Source organism: Oncorhynchus gorbuscha, linkage group LG13, assembly GCF_021184085.1.
Source record: "Oncorhynchus gorbuscha isolate QuinsamMale2020 ecotype Even-year linkage group LG13, OgorEven_v1.0, whole genome shotgun sequence".
In the NCBI taxonomy this organism is placed as follows: Eukaryota; Metazoa; Chordata; class Actinopteri; order Salmoniformes; family Salmonidae; genus Oncorhynchus; species Oncorhynchus gorbuscha.
Genome location: NC_060185.1, coordinates 66,914,880 through 66,935,416, shown reverse-complemented (window position 1 = coordinate 66,935,416; position 20,537 = coordinate 66,914,880). Strand labels below are relative to the sequence as shown.

General features: G+C 40.7%; 2 protein-coding genes across 13 annotated transcripts; one reads left to right on the top strand and one right to left on the bottom strand.

Moving 5' to 3' along the window:
• Nucleotides 1–187: 187 nt before the first annotated feature.
• Nucleotides 188–8,683, bottom strand: LOC123993370 (protein YIF1A-like). 9 transcript variants are annotated; one of them, XM_046295453.1, is made up of 11 exons: nt 8,586–8,633; nt 8,178–8,220; nt 7,659–7,742; nt 7,231–7,410; nt 6,148–6,392; nt 4,141–4,245; nt 3,630–3,708; nt 3,453–3,510; nt 1,384–1,533; nt 1,176–1,269; nt 188–1,021 (listed from the first exon to the last, which is right to left on the bottom strand). In XM_046295453.1, the coding sequence occupies exons 3-11, from the start codon at nt 7,696–7,698 to the stop codon at nt 863–865; spliced, it is 1,110 nt and encodes a 369-aa protein (XP_046151409.1). In that variant the 5' UTR covers nt 7,699–7,742; nt 8,178–8,220; nt 8,586–8,633; the 3' UTR covers nt 188–862. The 9 variants fall into 9 exon arrangements, with proteins under 9 accessions (XP_046151409.1, XP_046151410.1, XP_046151413.1 ...); XM_046295454.1 differs by lacking the exon at nt 7,659–7,742 and having other exon boundaries at nt 8,586–8,683; XM_046295457.1 differs by lacking the exon at nt 7,231–7,410.
• A 5,962-nt stretch (nt 8,684–14,645) lies between these two features.
• On the top strand, nt 14,646–20,448 carry LOC123993367 (fos-related antigen 1-like). Of its 4 annotated transcripts, none has more exons than XM_046295448.1 (6): nt 14,646–14,821; nt 15,104–15,372; nt 15,929–16,228; nt 16,671–16,928; nt 18,875–18,982; nt 19,159–20,448. In XM_046295448.1, exons 3-6 carry the CDS (start codon nt 16,097–16,099, stop codon nt 19,717–19,719), a joined length of 1,059 nt encoding a protein of 352 aa, XP_046151404.1. In that variant the 5' UTR covers nt 14,646–14,821; nt 15,104–15,372; nt 15,929–16,096; the 3' UTR covers nt 19,720–20,448. The 4 variants fall into 4 exon arrangements, with proteins under 4 accessions (XP_046151404.1, XP_046151406.1, XP_046151403.1 ...); XM_046295450.1 differs by having other exon boundaries at nt 15,104–15,382; nt 16,674–16,928; XM_046295447.1 differs by having other exon boundaries at nt 15,104–15,382.
• Nucleotides 20,449–20,537: the final 89 nt, after the last annotated feature.

Genomic DNA, 20,537 nt, shown 5'->3' with positions numbered 1-20,537 from the left:
CAGCCGGTTGTGATACAGCCTGGAATCAAACCAGAGTCTGTAGTGACACCGCTAGCACTGTGATTCAGTGCCTTTGACCGCTGCGTCACGAAGGGAGAGCCCCTAAATTCAGGATGATCCAACTGAGCGACAGACATTTTTTCCTTTTAAACATTACATTCAGTTAACAAAATGACAGAGGCATGGATACAATTATATTCTATTTTATTTTTACAAAAATAATAAAACTTGTTCATGCTCCACAAAGTTTAGATACATAATAAAAAGGATGGATTAACAGAGAAGGTTCAAATGCAGAAGAGGGCACTGATAACACATCCTCCCAAGTCCCCCCTCCTCTCCCCTGTAACTATTCCCCAGGTTGTTGCTGTAAATGAGTGTTCTCAATCAACTTACCTGGTAAAATAAAATAAAAAAATATCTCAATCATTTTCCATTTAACCACATTGCAACATTTCTGGTAAGCCCAAACGGACAACATTCGCAAGAAACTTTAGAGGAAGAACTGGAGTGTGACAAAGGTTTATCATAACCATAAATTCCAATTTCATGAATACAAAGCCCTTCTTTCTTTATAAATAAGGTGGCCAAAAATGACTGTAAAACACTCATCGTGACAAGTGATGTCTTGCATGCAAAAGTCTCACCAACAGAAGTAAAAACTAAAATGTTAATTTTAAGCTTTAACCCACAAGCTGAACACAAGATACAGCTCGATATCCATCATCCCGCTTTCCCTGGCAGATGAGCTGGTATGTAGGTAAATGACACCCGCAAGAGCCAAGTTTGTAGAAAGCATCAACATTTTTTTTGTTTGTTTTGTTTGATACTAATGACCCACAGGGTCAGACCCTGTACCAGGTCACCTGACCAGATGCGAGGTGAGCCAGTAGATAATGATTGGCTGAAAGGCTGCGGTGGCCACGGTGATGTACAGGCGGAGTCTTGGTTTGGCTGTCGCCCCAGCCCCCATGGAGTCATGGGAGAGAGACGACAGAATCTTCATTTTGAGAGAGCGGACCTGATGTGGTGATCAAAATGTTGTTTAGTCTTAAACAAAGTTTAAAGTAAAATAAACGAATTAAACCATGTCAATTTGTCTACTATCTTGCATTAAGCATGCCTTACTAGGTAATACAATACCTGAAACAGTTCCAGAGTTTTGAAGTACTTACAATGAAAAACATAAGAGCACAAGATGACCAAGTTAGAGCCACGAAGTACCCATCACTGCCAAACAGCAGACCACCCAGCACTGTGAAAATCATTCTAAAACAAAGAATCATCATGCTAAAAAAACTGAGGTATCACAGTAATGTGTGAACAAAATGTAACAACTTGAATTATATATCTTACAGAATGTAGATCTATTGGATCCCTTACCCCACATATTTGTATCCACTGTATGCAAAGAGGTCAAAAATGTCAGAGTGAACAGAGAGAATGTAGAGACACAGCAACATGACCAAGACCTCTATGACGACCCACACCAAAGCAGTGCTGGCACACAGACCAAGGACTTCTGGACTGAACCTGCCATTGAAGAAGAGACAATAATAATGAGGGAAGAACTTTAGTTTGCTGATTAATTTAAAATAGAGACAAATACAATCTATTAATTTCATTAACACAGTATCTGTAACATTACAGAAATCATATACAGTGGGGCAAAAAAGTATTTAGTCAGCCACCAATTGTGCAAGTTCTCCCACTTAAAAAGATGAGAGGCCTGTAATTTTCATCATAGTACACTTAAACAATGATAGACAAAATGAGAAAAAAAAATCCAGAAAATAACATAGTAGGATTTTTAATGAATTTAGTTGCAAATTATGGTGGAAAATAAGTATTTGGTCACCTATAAACAAGCAAGATTTCTGGCTCTCACAGACCTGTAACTTAATAATAATAATATAATAATAATAATATATGCCATTTAGCAGACGCTTTTATCCAAAGCGACTTACAGTCATGTGTGCATACATTCTACGTATGGGTGGTCCCGGGGATCGAACCCACTACCCTGGCGTTACAAGCGCCATGCTCTTCTTTAAGAGGCTACTCTGTCCTCCACTCGTTACCTGTATTAATGGCACCTGTTTGAACTTGTTATCAGTATAAAAGACACCTGTCCACAACCTCAAACAGTCACACTCCAAACTCCACTATGGCCAAGACCAAAGAGCTGTCAAAGGACACCAGAAACAAAATTGTAGACCTGCACCAGGCTGGGAAGACTGAATCTGCAATAGGTAAGCAGCTTGGTTTGAAGAAATCAACTGTGGCAGCAATTATTAGGAAATGGAAGACATACAAGACCACTGATAATCTCCCTCGATATGGGGCTCCACGCAAGATCTCACCTCGTGGGGTCAAAATGATCACAAAAACGGTGAGCAAAAATCCCAGAACCACACGGGGGGACCTAGTGAATGACCTGCAGAGAGCTGGGACCAAAGTAACAAAGCCTACCATCAGTAACACACTACGCCGCCAGGGACTCAAATCCTGCAGTGCCAGACGTGTCCCCCTGCTTAAGCAAGAACATTTCCAGGCCCGTCTGAAGTTTGCTAGAGAGCATTTGGATGATCCAGAAGAAGATTGGGAGAATGTCATATGGTCAGATGAAACCAAAATATAACTTTTTGGTAAAAACTCAACTCGTCGTGTTTGGAGGACAAAGAATGGTGAGTTGCATCCAAAGAACACCATACCTACTGTGACGCATGGGGGTGGAAACATCATGCGTTGGGGCTTTTTTTCTGCAAAGGGACCAGGACGACTGATCCGCGTAAAGGAAAGAATGAATGGGGCCATGTATCGTGAGATTTTGAGTGAAACCCTCCTTCCATCAACAAGGGCATTGAAGATGAAACGTGGCTGGGTCTTTCAGCATGACAATGATCCCAAACACACCGCCCCGGGCAACGAAGGAGTGGCTTCGTAAGAAGCATTTCAAGGTCCTGGAGTGGCCTAGCCAGTCTCCAGATCTCAACCCCATAGAAAATCTTTGGAGGGAGTTGAAAGTCCGTGTTGCCCAGCAACAGCCCCAAAACATCACTGCTCTAGAGGAGATTTGCATGGAGGAATGGGCCAAAATACCAGCAACAGTGTGTGAAAACCTTGTGAAGACGTGTAGAAAATGTTTGACCTCTGTCATTGCCAACAAAGGGTATATAAAAGTATTGAGAAACTTTTGTTATTGACCAAATACTTATTTTCCACCATAATTTGCAAATAAATTCATAAAAAATCCTACAATGTGATTTTCTGGATTTTCTTTCTTATTTTGTCTGTCATAGTCGAAGTGTATCTATGATGACAATTACTGGCCTCGCATCTTTTTAAGTGGTAGAACTTGCACAATTGGTGGCTGACTAAATACTTTTTTGCCCCAATGAATTTGCTTGGCCATGTTTGTACAGTTGTAAAGAAAAAGTAGTTGAAGTAACCTCTTCTGAATGCCAAGGGCCATCCCAGCTAGCAAAATGTAGGTGATGAAAGCCATTGCTGAAAAACAATACAGTAATAATAAACAAAACAATTCAGTGTGTATTCCAATTCAAAAGATTCAGTCATGAAGGACAAATGATATTAAACATATTTCTGATATCATAAAATTAACTTACAAGGTATGTAAAGGTCGGGCGCATTCACATCATGCCTGGGTGTGAGAGGAGTGTCCCTGTGGTAACGAACTTCCCAGTCCTATTGACATTACAATATGTGCAATATATTTACACCTCATAGAGAAGCCATAGTTTTTGCTGAACCTAATATTTAATCAGGTCACAGAATGTCTAACAATTTCTCTAAGTCTGAGTATGGAACATGTGTGGAAACTGTGTCAGGCTTGTTAATATAAAACATTGATGAAACACAAATGCAGCCGTCCCTTCTACATCTTCTGTGTGACATCCACATCAAAACACACCAGTGCTACCTGAGTGATTATCTTGTTTGGAGGCCTGACTATTTGATAGGCGCAAGAGAACATGAGACAAGACGAAGGTGGAATGCCGAGACCATCTCCATGACACACCAGTGTGTGCTACAGTGCTGTTGGGTATCATACGCTGTGGAACATCAAGTGTAAGGCTGTGATATGGTGTGTTTGGTGTAATAAAATGACTTCATTACCTGATGTGTGTACGGGAACACGAGGAGCAGTAGTTTCTTCATTACATATTTGGAATCGACGGCAAAGAAGTACTTCAGCTTGTTCACAGACACGTACCTGCTGATCTGAAGAGGGAGATTGCGCAAATTAAATCCTCTGTCAAAGACTGTTGGCGCAGTCTCATCCAGCATCAAAAGACGGACAGAGAAATGTTTCATAATACTAAGGAACAAACTATGGAAAAGGTAAACAGTGGGCTCCATCAGGCACAAACTGAGCCAAAGGAACAGATGCAGACCAGCTCTAGAACTCATGTGGCTACCTCATGCACGGCTAACCCTAAACAATCCCATCTTTATCCATATTTGGCTGAAGCATTTTCATAAAACCTCATCCTGAGTTGATCTGAAAGGATCCTTCGGAAAGTATTTCAGACCCCTCGACTTTTTCCACATTTTGTTAGGTTACAGCTTTATTCTAAAAAAATGTTTTTATAGTTTCCCCCTCACTCAATATACACACAATACCCCATAATGACAAAACAAAAACTGTTTTAGAAAGTTCTGCTAATTTATTAAAAATAAAAACGAAAATATCACATTTACATAAGTATTCAGACACTTTACTCAGTACTTTGTCGAAGCACCTTTGGCAGCGATTACAACCGAGTCTTCTTGGGTATGACTCTACAAGCTTGGCAAACATCTATTTGTGGATTTTCTGTCATTCTTCTCTGGAGATCCTCTCAAATTCTGTCAGGTTGGATGGGGAGCGTCGGTGCACAGCTATTTTCAGGTCTCTCCAGAGATGTTCGATCAGGTTCAAGTCTGGGCTCCTGGCTGGGCCAATCAAGGACATTCAGAGACTTGTCCCGAAGCCACTCCTTCGATGTCTTGGCTGTGTGCTTAGGGTCATTGTCCTGTTGGAAGGTGAACCTTAACCTGCTCAGGACCTCACTCTGGGGTGTTCAAGGATCTCTGTACTTTGCTCCGTTCATATTTGCCTCAATCCTGACTTGTCTCCTAGTCCCTGCCACTGAAAAACATCCCCACAGCATGATACTGCCACCAACATGCTTCATCGTAGGGATGGTGCCAGGTTCCTCCTATGTGATGCTTGGCATTCAGGCCAAGGAGTTCAATCTTGGTTTCATCAGAGTCCTTTACATGCCTTTTGGCAAACTCCTAGCGGGAGGTCATGTACATTTTACTGAGGAGCGGCTTCCATCTGGCCACTCTACCAAAAAGGCCTGATTGGTGGAGTGCTGCAGAGATGGTTGTCTTTCTGGAAGGTTCTCCCATCTCCAGAGGAACTCTGGAGCTCTGTCAGAGGGACCATCGGGTTCTTGGTCAGCTCCCTGACCAAGGCCCTTCTCCCCCGATTGCTCAGTTTGGACAGCTCTAGGAAGAGTCTTGGTGGTTCTAAACTTCTTCCATTTAAGAATGATGGAGGCCACTGTGTTCTTGGGGACTTTCAATGCTGCATTTTTGACATTTTTTGCATACTTCCCCAGATCTGTGCCTCAGAGCTTTAGGGACAATTCCTTCGACCTCATGGTTTGTTTTTTGCTCTGACATGCACTGTCAACTGTGGGACCTTATATAGACAGGTGTGCCTTTCCAAATCATGTCCAATCAATTGAATTTACGACAGGTGGACACCAATCAAGTTGTAGAAACATCTCAAGGATGATCAATGGAAACAGGATGCACCTGAGCTCAATTTCAAGTCCCATAGAAAGGGACTGAATACTTACGTAAATAAGGTATACGTTTATTTTTTATAAATTAGCAAAAAATGAGTTTTCACTTGGTCATTATGGGGTAGTGGGTGTAAATTGCTGAGGAAATAGTTTCATTTAATCCATTTTAGAATATGGGTGTAAGGTAACAAAATGTGGAAAAAGTGGTCTGAATACTTTCCGAAGGCACTGTACCTGCAGCAACTTTAGTGCATTCAGCTGCTAGTTTTTTGAAATGTAGCCATCATCCTAATGAAAATGAGACCAGCCTCTGTGATTCTCTCACCTCCTTGTTAACAATTTCCTTTCCCTGGTTGGCCAGGGAAGAGCCATACATCATGGCTGCACTGGCCATTGGGTCAGCAAACAGGTTGTTGACCCCAGCATCCGCTGGTCCTCCAACTGGAGCCCCTCCAATGTTGTATCCAGGAGTGTAATAACGCTGATTGTTCATTGGTGGTGCTGCAGAACTGGTATCTGCAAAGAGGAGAGGGTCCCCGGTGTGGGGACCAGCACGAGCTCTTGGCTTTGCTACAGATGGATGAAATGAGATAGAGATTTGTCCCTCTGTAGTATTGCATGACGTCATAACAGAAATATTTGGTATTGATAATAAATGTGAAAAATGACACTACCTGTCTAAAGTTTGGACACATACTCATTCCAGGTTTTTCTTTATTTTTACCATGTTCTACATTGTAGAATAATAGTGAAGACATCAAAACTATGAAATAACACATATGGAATCATGTAGTAACCAAAACAAAATGGTAAATCAAAATACATTTTATATTTTAGAATCTTCAAAGTAGCCACCCTTTGCCTTGACAGCTTTGCACACTCTTGGCATTCAACCAGCTTCGTGAGGTAGACACCTGGAATGCATTTCAATTAACAGGTGTGCCTTGTTAATTTGTGGAATTTCTTTCCTTCTTAATGCGTTTGAGCCAATCAGGTGTGTTGTGACATGGTAGGGGTGGTATACAGAAGATAGACTTCATCTTTTACCATATAGGGAAAAATAATATGTCAAGAACAGTTCATTAGGAGTTACCAGGCTCAGGAATTGCAGCCCAAATAAATGTGTCAGAGTTCAAGTAACAGACACATCTCAACATCAACTGTTCATAGGAGACTTCGTGAATCAGGCCTTTATGGTAAAATTGCTGCAAATAAACCACTACTAAAGCACACCAATAAGAAGACACTTGCTTGGGCCAAGAAACATGAGCAATGGACATTAGACCAGTGGAAATGTGTCCTTTGGTCTGGAGTCCAAATGGACCAAACCGCCATGTCTGTGAGACGCGGTGTGAGTGAACGGGTGGGACTATCATTTGTTTTTCAACAGAACAATGACCCAACACACCTCCAGGCCGTGTCAGGGCTATTTGACCAAGAAGGAGAGTGATGGAGTGCTGCATCCGATGACCTGGCCTCCACAATCCCCCGACCTCAACCATATTGAGATGGTTTGGGATGAGTCGGACTGCAGAGTGATGGAAATGCAGCCAACGAGTGCTCAGCATATGTGGGAACTCCTTCAAAACTGTTGGAAAAGCATTCCAGGTGAAGCTGGTTGAGAGAATGCAAAGCGGTCATCAAGGCAAAGGGTGGCTATTTGATTTGTTTAACACTTTTTTAGTTTCTACATGATTCCATGTGTTATTTCATAGTTGATGTCTTCACTATTATTTCAATGTATGAACGTTCTCTTATATAGAGGCGAAGTTAAGTTGAGGACTGGTCTCTGGATCTGTTAGCAACAACATTTATTCACCATACCTGTACGCTTACCTGTACAACTTCGGTCCTTCCGCGAGGTGTCGAAATTCATACTTTAACGAATACAACCGACATTTTCCTCGTTGCTCATACTACCTAAACAGAGATTAAATTGTTTCAATGCAAACCGGGATCATTGGGACGTCAACGGGGAAAAAAGAAAATCGGTGGTTGTATTTGCTAAAAGTTATTATTAAGTATTAATTTCGGCACCCCGTGGAAGGAACTCACTTGTACAGAACAAACATATACCGTTAAGCGTTTTCAGAATCGACTGATGGTGACTCAATGTTGTTGCTAGCAAATTCCGCGACCAGTCATGAAAACCCAACTCCGCATCCATATAAGAGAATGGAGTTGAGCCGGGGTTCCTCAACTATGGTGAAGCATGATAATACTGAGTCCCAAGGCAATTATGAGACTCTAAAAGTGACTGAGTATTCAACCTGTAGCATGATGCAATGACAGCCTTGCTTGCCTAACTCTAGCTAGCTCCAGAGAACATTTTAGCTGTAACTAACGTTTACTTACCACTTGCTCTGTAACCATGCTGTGGAAGGTCCATTGTAAACAGCTGTTCAAAAATAGAAACACAATATTCTGGTTTGATAACGGCATGCAACGCTCCTTCATACGTTGCTAGATCTTCACCTCCAGTAACGTTAATTAACTAGCTATTTTCAATGGTGTACACTAACGTCACTAGCTAGCAAGCTATAGCTGGTTTCTCTTGCTAGTTCGCTAATGTGTGCTAGCTAACTGAGAGATGGTGGCAAAAACTAACCATTTCTGTGAGAACAATTGACAGTTAATTAAAGTAGAATAACATATTTCAACGTACACAATTATATAAAATACAATAAATGTTTAAATGATAATAACACTATGACCTATTTACTCATGGAATAAAACAAACTATTTAAATAGCCCAAACTTCACCTCACACACGTATGCTGGGCCTTCGTAGAACCCGCCCCTTTGACATTACCATAACCTATTATTGGTCTCCTTCTCTGCCTGCGTGGCAGAGTGGTTAACAATTTGGACATCTGGCATCCTTGGGACGTCCCAACTCTGACGTTACCCCTTATTGGAGTTAACATTTAAAATATTTCAGGTAAAATATAATTATTTATTTAAGAAATTCTGACATTGATAAAGTTTAAGTATATTTAATTCAACTGCTAATAATATTAGGTAAATTTCATATTCGCAAATGCATATTGCTAATTCAAAACCTAACTTGTGATGAATTTGAATTTCAACAACATGGCACTACCTTAACTAAAAGGAAAAACAAAAAGGCAATTAACTTGTATTATGAATATAATTTGTTTGTTTAGGATTCCTGGCAACATAAATAGTTTATGTATGTTTGTTTGCATGTGGCTATTCCTCTTTTGTTTGTTAATATTTGTTTGTTAGTATAAAATAAAATTAATAAATAAATAAAAACATACAAATAAAAAAATGGATAAGGTTAAGGGTTCAGGGTTCAAGTTAGGTAGTGGTTAAGGTTAGAATCCATGGTAGAGACGTCTTAAAGATTCCAAATAGCACTAACTATTAGCAAAATACTTATATCAAAGTTGTATTGTTCTATTTGCGCTTATATTGGCATATATAAAGATGGGTTCTGACTAGAGAGTGTACAGCTACGACCGGAATTGACTTTTTCGTAACAGGTTTGAAGAATTTATAGGCGTTACATGGTAAATCTGACATCTGCATTGGCCGTGCAGCATTTACGGTTATAGGGCCTCTGCAGAAGTAAGAGCATTCATGCTTCTTGCGCTTTGCAGCACAGCTCAGAGCTGTTGTGAAGGATGTTGTCAAGGAAGTGAGTTTGTTTAAACAGGACCTCCGCCCCCACCTACTATCAAAACAATCATGTCAACACGGAGCTATACAGAGCCCTCTGCAATGTTACAAAATTTGGGAGGCCCACAGCCATGCGGTACTGAGCTCCGAAGTCCCCTCGATTGCGTCACCTCCATACAGAGTCTCCGACAACATTTTCGGATCAAGTATAAGTTGGCTCTTACGCATCAGGTTATGAGACTTAGGTTAAGGTTAGAGTTAAGGTCTGGACAATCTGGACCCTTTCTTTCTAAAATTATCTGCCGAAATTGTTGCAACCCCTGTCACTAGCCTGTTCAAACTCTCTTTTGTGTCGTCTGAGATTCCCAAAGAATGGAAAGCAGCTGCGGTCATCTCCATCTTCAAAGGGGGGGACACTCTTGACCCAAACTGCTACAGACCTATATCTATCCTACCCTGCCTTTCTAAGGTCTTCGAAAGCCAAGTCAACAAACAGATTACCGACCATTTAGAATCCCACCGCACCTTCTCCGCTATGCAATCTGGTTTCAGAGCTGGTCATGGGTGCACCTCAGCCACGCTCATGGTCCTAAACGATATCTTAACCGCCATCGATAAGAAACAATACTGTGCAGCCATATTCATTGACCTTGCCAAGGCTTTCGACTCTGTCATTCACCACATCCTCATCGGCAGACTCGATAGCCTTGGTTTCTCAAATGATTGCCTCGCCTGGTTCACCAACTACTTCTCTGATAGACTTCAGTGTGTCAAATTGGAGGGCCTGTTGTCTGGGCCTCTTACAGTCTCTATGGGGCTGCCACAGGGTTAAATTCTTGGGCCGACTCTCTTCTCTGTATACATCAATGATGTCACTCTTGCTGCTGGTGAGTCTCTGATCCACCTCTACGCAGACAACACCATTCTGTATACTTCTGGCCCTTCTTTGGACACTGTGTTAACAACCCTCCAGATGAGCTTCAATGCCATATAACTCTCCTTCCGTGGCCTCCAACTGCTCTTAAATACAAGTAAAACTAAATGCATGCTCTTCAACCGATCGCTGCATGCACCTGCTCGCCCGTCCAGCATTACTACTCTGGACTGTTCTGACTTAGAATATGTGGACAACTACAAATACCTAGGTGTCTGTTAGACTGTAAACTCTCCTTCCAGACTCACATCAAACAACTCCAATCCAAAGTTAAATCTAGAATTGGTTTCCTATTTCGCAACAAAGCATCCTTCACTCATGCTGCCAAACATGCCCTCGTAAAACTGACCACCCTTCCGATCCTCGACTTCGGCAATGTCATTTACAAAATAGCCTCCAATACCCTACTCAATAAATTGGATGCAGTCTATCACAGTGCCATCCGTTTTGTCACCAATGCCCCATATACTACCCACCACTGCGACCTGTACTCTCTCGTTAGCTGGCCCTCGCTTCATACTCGTGGCCAAACCCACTGGCTCCAGGTCATCTACAAGACCCTGCTGATCACCATAGCAGCCCCCACCTGTAGCATGCGCTCCAGCAGGTATATCTCTCTGGTCACCCCCAAAACCAATTCTTCCTTTGGCCGCCTCTCCTTCCAGTTCTCTGCTGCCAATGACTGGAACGAACTACAAAAATCTCTGAAACTGGAAACACTTATCTCCCTCACTAGCTTTAAGCACCAGCTGTCAGAGCAGCTCACAGATTACTGCACCTGTACTTTGCCCATCTATAATTTAGCCCAAACAACTAACTCTTCCCCTACTGTATTTATTTATTTTCCTCCTTTGCATCCCATTATTTTTATTTCTGCTTTGCACATTCTTCCACTGCAAATCTCCCATTCCAGTGTTTTACTTGCTATATTGCATTTACTTTGCCACTATGGCCTTTTTTTGCCTTTACCTCCCTTATCTCACACATATATAGACCTATTTGTCTACTGTATTATTGACTGTACGTTTGTTTTACTTCATATGTAACTCTGTGTTGTTGTATGTTTCGAACTGCTTTGCTTCATCTTGGCCAGGTCACAATTGTAAATGAGAACTTATTCTCAACTTGCCTACCTGGTTAAATAAAGATGAAATAAAAATAATAATAAAATAAAAGGTAGGCTAAATAAATAAAACAACTTCCGGTCGAAGCTGTACTCACTCTCGTCACAACCATAAAGATGTTTGTTACCACAGCCACAAAGTAAAAATGGTCTATATCTTAAAATGTAAGGTTAGCCATAAAGGTTAGGCATAAAGTTAGCAGTGTAAGAAGATCAAATGTAGAAATTGGCGGGGTTTAGCCATAATTATGACTTTGTGGCTGTGGTAATTTATGACGACCAATAAAGATTCAGCCTGTGCACTGATTGGTTTTCCGGGATATCTGTCGTGGTGAATCAGGAATCGTGCATTATCATCAGCTCCTTCAACCTTGGCCGGTGTAAAAAGGATTACTGTAGAGTCTTTACCATGTCAAACATTTAGAATATTATGACATGAATACACATGTATTCTAAATCAAATCAAATTGTATTGGTCACATACACATATTTAGCAGATGTTATTGCGGGTGTAGCGAAATGCTTCTGTTCCTTGCTCCAACAGTGCAGTAATATCAAACAATTCACAACAATACACACAAATCTAAATAAATAATGGAATTAGGATGAGCAATGTCGGCGTGGCATTGACTGGTCACTTTAATAATGGAACACTAGTCTCTTGAATAATGTTTACATACTGCTTTACTAATTTCATATGTATATACTGTATTCTATTCTACTGTATTTTAGTGTGTATGATGTGTATATATGCTATAGAGAGCCACATAGACTGCGTTACCACAGACAACTCAATTCTGACCCTTATTCCACTAAGTAATTGGTACTTTTTACATCAAGATCTTTTTCAGAGCTGATCTGATTGGACCAATTAGTGAAACAAAGATCTGAATAGGCTCTATATAGCACAAGCCTGCCCAACCCTCTTCCTGAGATCTACTGCCCTGTAGGTTTTCAGTCCAACCCTAATTTAGCGTATCTGATTCAGCTAATGAAGGTCTTTTTGAGCAACTAATTAGTAGAATCAGGTGTGTTAAACTAGGGTTGGACTGAAAACCCACAGGACCGTAGATCTCCAGAAAGAGGGTTGGGCAGTCCTGGTAGCATATATATACATTATACAGCCATATATATATTTATATAAGTATGGCCAAGATCAAGCAAAATCAGCTACCTCCTGAGTGTCTATGGTATTAACAGTATCCTATCTCCTTGAAGAGGTGGATTGTCATCTAGAGCTTGGATACAGAAACAATGTATGCTCAAAGAATGCACTCAAACTACACCAAAATACCAAAAGTCAAAACTGTTGAATAGAGGAACATTACTTCAGCTTGACCCTGCTTGCTTCAATTAGTTGGCTATTTTCTGCTTCTATGCTTATCTGTCACCTAAGAAATATATATAACAAAAACCCATTGTAAACACAGTGTTGATTTACATAAAACCAAATTACAGTGCACTTTTCCTCTGGCTAACTTTAGTTTTATAGAAGGTAGCCCATGTTGTCTTCTGAAAGAAACAGTGACTCGTGGTGACTAATTAAATACACTTGGTAATTGCGAAGGTTATTACTTGTAATCTGATACATAATCAAATGAACAACATATCAACAAAACATTATTTATCAAAGATACACCAAAAAGACAGGGAAATTACTCATCCATATTAGATGTTAGTGTGTATGGTAGGAGATTGTGTGTGTGTGTGTGTGTGTGTGTGTGTGTGTGTGTGTGTGTGTGTGTGTGTGTGTGTGTGTGTGTGTGTGTGTGTGTGTGTGTGTGTGTGTGTGTGTGTGTGTGTGTGTGTGTGTGTGTGTGTGTGTGTGTGTGTGTGTGTGTGTGTGTGCGCGTGTGTTATGGGGGATTGGATGAGTAGGTGTATGTGATGTGGCATATGAAAAAAACATGAAGACTTATAAAATGCATCTGGGTGTTGTAATGTGCATGGTTGTACGGTGTGTACCACTGTAGCTACCTCTGCATGTATATGTAGTCTACGTCTGTGATGCATCAATGATGCATGTCTGAGTCAATTGGTGTGAAAAAAAATCCCGGGCTGGTCAGCATGTTGTGGCATGTCATATAGAGACAGAAACGGTGTGTCATCATGGCATTCCAGAGGCATTAAGTCATCTTCACCTTCCCCTATATTTTCATTCAACAGTCTGATGAGGTGTCATTCATATAGTATGCCACAGAGAGAGAAGTGCATGTGTCTCCCCACAAAAAGAAATAATACAGGCAAAGTAAACCTGAAAATAAGGAAGTGAAAGTAATATTAGGTCACTGTGATGCATAAGACAAAAATGCGATGCTTTATAAATCTGTCGTTCTGCCCCTGAACAAGGCAGTTAACCCACTGTTGCTAGACCTTCATTGTAAATAATAATTCGTTCTTAACTGACTTGCCTATGTAAAGGTTCAATAAAAATTAAATAAATAAAATGTATACATCTTTCACTTTCACGCATTGTGATGTTGTTGAGTGCCAAAAACAACAGTAAGAGCAAAATGGTTAAAATGATAAAGATGATAAAACAGTCATGATTCACTGGATCTTCAATACATATCAATTTATCAACTATATCCTAAGAGACAAGCTGGTATAAATTGCAACTGAATCATACAGTAGGCTATGTATTGGCTTTGATAATACTCGGTAGTTATTCACAAAAGATGAGTCAACCATGGCGGGAACTCAACCCCAATCGAGCCATAAGGGAGAGCAGGGACTGCAGCGGTTCAGTGATATCGCCACTACTAGAGAGATGGTGGCAGTCGCTGCACATTTAGGATTTAAGAAGCGTTTGACAGTAGACTACATAGAAGACAGCAAGTTACTGACACTGCCAAAGACAGTTGAAACAGATGGAGAAATAATTCACATTTTGCGTTCACACTGGCAAACCAAATTCTGATATGTTTGCCATAAATTGGTATTTTGACCAATCACATCACAGATTTTCCAGAGCTGATCTGATTGGTCAAAAGACCAATTAGTGAAAACGCCAGTCTAAACGCAGCCAAAGTGTCATTCCGCTGACTGACCCCCTTCAGGCAGTGTTCCCTAGATTTATGTGTTCAAGAAAAAGGAAGTGGATGCAAAGTATGGGGCAGAAACAAAGTATGGGGCAGAGAGCGTGCTTTCCGCCCCTGTTATGGGTTAGCTGACAATAACACCAAAACAATACACACGCTTCAATTGGGCAGATGTCCGTGAGTTGTTGTGATTCTGGATGGCCAGATAGCTCCCAACAATGACAAGAAACTGCCATGTGGGGATTGGGAATTTTACGTGAGTCATTTAAACTAGTTTAAGCTTGTTCTTGATAACACGTTTTGATTTGAGGTGTTTTGACTGATTTAATATCTGCTAAAACTCGCAGGCTAGCTAACCAACAACTAACAATGTACTTGAGACAAGTGGTCATTGTGCAAACGTCTTTTCATGTTTTCAATAAACATTGAAGACCCAATATATAGTTTACATGTTGTCACAAATCTAAGCCAACCTCATCTGTTTTGCCCCATAGTTTTGTAGGTTCGGGAGCTGAAGAAATTCTGTTTTGCCCCATAGTTTTGTAGGTTCGGGAGCTGAAGAAATTCATATTGGCCCCTAAGACCCTCACGAACTTTTACAGGTGCACAGTTTAGAGCGTCCTGTCCATAGGACAGCAACTGCACCGACCGCAACCGCAGGGCTCTCCAGAGGGTGGCGCGGTCTGCCCAACGAATCACCGGGGGACACATACAGCACCCGATGTCACAGGAAGGCGAAAAATATCATGAAGGACATCAACCAACCGAGCCACGGCCTGTTCACCCCTCTATCATCCAGAAGGCGAGGTCAGTACAGGTGCGTGAAAGCTGGGACCGAGACTGAAAAACAGCTTCTACTGTATTTTAGTCAATGCAGACATTGCTCTTCCTAATATTTAAATATTTCTTAATCCCATTATTATTATTATTATTTTTAGATTTGTGTGTATTGTTGTGAATTGTTAGATACCACTGCACTCTTGGAGCTAGGAACACAAGCATTTCGCTACATCTGCTAAATACGTATATGTGACCAATACAATTTGATTTAAACACCCAAACTGGCAATGAGGATTCCCGGGAACACTTGCTGGAGGAAACTCACCATATTTGGCCAAAAACGTCATTCGCACGTGGTCAGTTACACACCGAAAACCAGACAACACCATTTCCAGTAATTTGGGAGGGGCGTGGAAAAACTATAGTATTGGTTTAGACGTTTATAATTCTACGATCACTGTACACTTTTCAGTCCAACTGTAATGATCCATGTAAGTAAGGAGTAATTTTAAATTTATTTGAGAGAATTTAGTCATACACAAGAACAAGTTTTTCATTAGAAGTTTCCTTCTTCCCCTTTCAGGATACATCTTTTCAGATCCTACCAACTTCCCGCAACAAGTAGGGTTTCCCCAACGTTTGAATAGTGAACGTGACACTACTCGAACGCTTTGTTCACTTCACCGCTTGCTCTTCATAAAACTCATCTGGATTACTTTGCATTCATCGGGATAGCAGTTTACAATCAAAGATGTACCGGAACTTTGGGGACATGGGCCACGGAGGCAGCTCTACGTACCCCAACAGCGACTCTGGGTCCCCACACACCGGATCGAGCGCTGTATCCCAGGACACCAGCACCTCAACCACTCAACAACATCAGGTAGGCGGCACACATATGGGCTATGTTGATAAACTTTAATAAGAGTAATACATTCTAATTTTTGTTTAGAGTTTTCCCCCAATAATTATATTGCTTAATAGTATTAATTGCAGAATATATTAATAATAGAGTAGTAATGGAATAATAATGACATAAGAAATGTAGTAGGCTAATAATTGTATTATAGCCATGGTGTATGTCTGATTACCATTGTCTGAGTGTGGGCTTATGTTGACTTGATACACGTGATGGATGTATTTAACCATTGATTCTCAGTCTATCAAAATTGTTGCCTTTGTGTCCTGATACATGCATATGTCCATGTCAAATATCTGGTTCAAAATAATAGTTTTGCTTTAAATCCTTCTGCTTGTCAATCTCTTTACGCTAATCTCGCTCTCTTTTGCTCTCATTCTTTTTTTGTTGCTCTTGCTCTCCTCAGAAGTTCACTGTGGCAGGAGGCAGTCAGTTTATTCCCAGTCTCAACGACATCACTTCCAACCAAGACCTCCAGTGGTTGGTCCAGCCCTCCCTCATCGGTCCAGCTGGCCCCTCGCGGCCTCCACGTCCTCCTTACCCACCTGTAGCAGGAATGAGGTCCTTCAACCCCTCACCTTCCCAACCACACCTTTACAGACCAGGGGTCATAAGGGCCGCGGCAAGTTCTGGAAGCACGACCAGACGCAGGAACGATGAACATGTAAGAATATGTTTCGTCTTTAGCCAGCAGAGTGTGAAACTCTTATTTCAAAAGGTAGGTAGGTATTGTGCCAGAATGTCGGTGGATATTTGACCAAAATGCAGATGAATCGTAAGGTCACTTATCATAACATGCATTTCGAAGAGGGGGTTGTCTTTGAAGAGGTATAGTTTAGTAGGCCATAGTGCTGATTGATTAGTACCTTTTTGAAGTCGGTTTGGTTTCAGTTCGATTTATTTAAAAAATCTCATGGTTTTTGTGTGGGCTAAATGCTTTAACACTGAATAAACCAGTTAATAAAAGTCCCATGATGGTCGTGACTTATCACTTATTAATCATAATTTATTCACATAACTTTACTTTAATATACTTTAATAAAATATTTGTTTTATTTGATGACTTAATTATTTAATTCTGAGTCATCTCATCTCTGTAGAGCTCTGCTGCCTATGCTGTCTGACAAAATCACTATTTTAATAGTTTTTCCAAATAAGGCATACTTTGACTGCTGAATACCAACTATCAATCACTTAGATCATGTATTGTCAAGCTCGTAAAGCAACTGCTTTCTAGCCCTCTCGATCGCGCATTCTCTCTTCTCTGTCTCCATGTCTGCTCCGCTCAGACCAGACAAGTTTAAGCAGGAGCACAATGGATTATGGTCATTGTAGTTAATTACAACATTTTCTGAGCTAAACTGTAGAATATTGGCCTGGTGGAAACTACACCTCCCTACTACACCGGACAGTTCAGGCTTCATCTGATTTATCTCTACAGGAAAAACAAAATGGAAATCAAATAATTGAACTGACTTCTGTCAATTAGTTCTTTAAAAAAATAACAGACATTTCGGTTAATCGCTCTGCACTAGTAGACCCTTTTCCGTGTAGTTGTCTTATTAATAATGCTACACTGGATACAGAGAGGCTTAGAATTCCAGTGCTTCGTTGGGACTGAGGGGCATGGAAAAGGGCAACTAGGGACTTCACAGAGGTGTCGAGACGGATGGCTGAGTCGGTGTCGGTAGTGAGTAATATCCTGTAGTGCCGGTGACTGACTTATACTTCTGATATGGCAGTGAGACATTACCACACACCAATCTGTCTGATAGGATGAAAACAAAATTACAGAAACAAATATTCCTGAGAGCTCTCTTTTGAATGGGCTAGATTTTTTGGGGGGTGAAAATTTGGAAATTCCAGATGATGCAGAGGTTGACCACATCTGTTTCGGTTGACACCTAGGCCTATGTACTTTGTAACAGCTATGTACACTGACCTGCTTTATAATTGTTTGAGATACGCCGCTCATTTGACGTTAGTGACTTATTAGGCTAAGTGCTAGAAAATGAGTGCTTTTATCAGCCTGTTTTTGATTTTGAGACTAAATATATGACGTGCGGGTTCACGAAATGTAAGACGAAAACACAAAGTAATTTATCAAATTGCTTAACTACTATTCGTAGTGCGTTTTTGTTTTCCTTGAGGGTATATGCTTTTTATACCCGTTGGCTATCAGTTACACTTCCAGAATGTGTGGTTGATTTGAGCTTGATGGGATGGGAAATGGGCTATCATGTGACTCAGCGGGGCAAGTCATATGACTCATACCGGAGTCACAACGGGGGTCTGAGTGAATCATCACAATACAGGGGCGGGAAAAATTGGATGTAAAGAAACAAATAACTGGACAAAATGTTAAATTAAATTGGAGGAAGGGCGTGACAAAAGTCTCAGATGTTACAAAATGCCATTGTGAAAGTTTGAATGTAGTGACTCAGTTTATACACAAGGTGGTAGTAATTCACAACACATTTTAGTAATCTGCTGTTTAGTGCAGTCCCCTTCAGTTGCGTTGAGATAGAGGTCTTTCAAGTTGTAGTACATTTTTGTCAAACTTATTGGTACTTTTTTTCGTAGTCATCAAATGTCTTTCTCTCACTTCAGTTGTCCCCAGAGGAGTTGGCAAGACGCAGAATAAGGAGGGAGCGAAACAAACAGGCAGCTGCCAAGTGTCGTAACCGCCGACGTGAGCTGACAGACACGCTGCAAAGTGTAAGTTTAATTTGAAGAGGCTTATTAACATATGATTTACAAAACGTAAAAAAATATCACCAGTTTATAAGACACTCACATTTAATGTTTTAATTACTGAGTTTTGTGCCAATTGAAAAAATAAATAGATTGACAATTCAACCCTAACCTTTTCTCTTTCGTTTTCCCTTTCTTAGGAGACAGACGAGTTGGAAGTTAAAAAGTCGCATCTGCAGAAGGAGATTGCTCAACTACAGAAGGAGAAAGAAAAGCTAGAGTTGGTCATAGAGGCCCACCGTCCCATTTGCAAGATCCAGGACTCTGACTTTGATTCTGACCCGAGCTCAGGGCTTCCCTCATTAGGAATTAAAATTGAGCCTGAGGACCTACCACAGTCCTCAGTAAAGAGCCAATCAAAGATTAAGAAGCCCAAACCCCAAATTATTATCCCTGCTCGTCCTGTGACATCGTTTCCCGTCCCCATAGAATCTGAGTCCCTTCACACCCCAATTCTTATTTCTACTCCATCTCTTACTCCTTTCATGGCTAGTCTGGTCTTCAGTTATCCCTCTGGCTCTCTAGACTCCAGTTCCACTAGTTCATCCCAGGCTCTACCGCCTCTGCCATCTTCCTCTCAACAGGATGTGGCCCAGCAGTCTCGAAACCCCCAGCCCTGTAGTATTGCCCATCGCCGTAGCAGCAGCAGTGGGGACCAATCAGATCACTCCCTAAACTCCCCTACCATCTTCACACTGTGATTTAATGGGCTTCCATGTTGGAAAAGACTGAGTGACAACACTGGCGGTTATGAAGATGACGACGATTATGACAACGACATGGGTGACATACAAAAGCTAACACACTGACACTCACAAAGCATTATGGTGACGCAAACGACTCATATTTAAAGGATTGTATTGTTACACTATTTTTTTGTTTTCCCTGATGCATTTAACATCTGACTAACTATATGTGTTATGCTCAAAACCCAAGAGGTAGAATTGTGCAAATGTTCAAACAAAAATGCATCAACTTTGTGCAGTTTGTCAATAATGGTGATATTTCTGCATTTGAAATGTAGGAACCACGTCAATTTACTGAAGCCTTACATGTTCTGTATGAACACTGGCCTTTATTACCTGTAACAACATGGTAATAAACATGTTGGTTTTGTTTTAGGATAATCATACATGCATGCCAAGTTGTAATCTTTCTCATGTATGCTATCTTTATATTAAAAAATGTATACATATTGTAGTTTAATACAATATAATTTATTTTATTTATGAAAAACTGGGAACTGGGAACATTTAAGACAACTAAGGCAGGACCATGGGAGTAAATATAGAATATATATAGACATGTATTTGAGCGTGTAGTGTATATTTTTGATAATGTGTTCTCTTTTGACTGTGGGTTTATAGTGGGCAGTGCCTTCATTTTGATGCGATCTTACAAAGCAATGCAATAAAAGACTATAAAGACAAGGTTACGGATGTTGATTTGGTGGTGATCAAGTATGTTTGATAATATACCGATGCAAATATCACATTGTCAAGTCCAAGCAAATTCTATG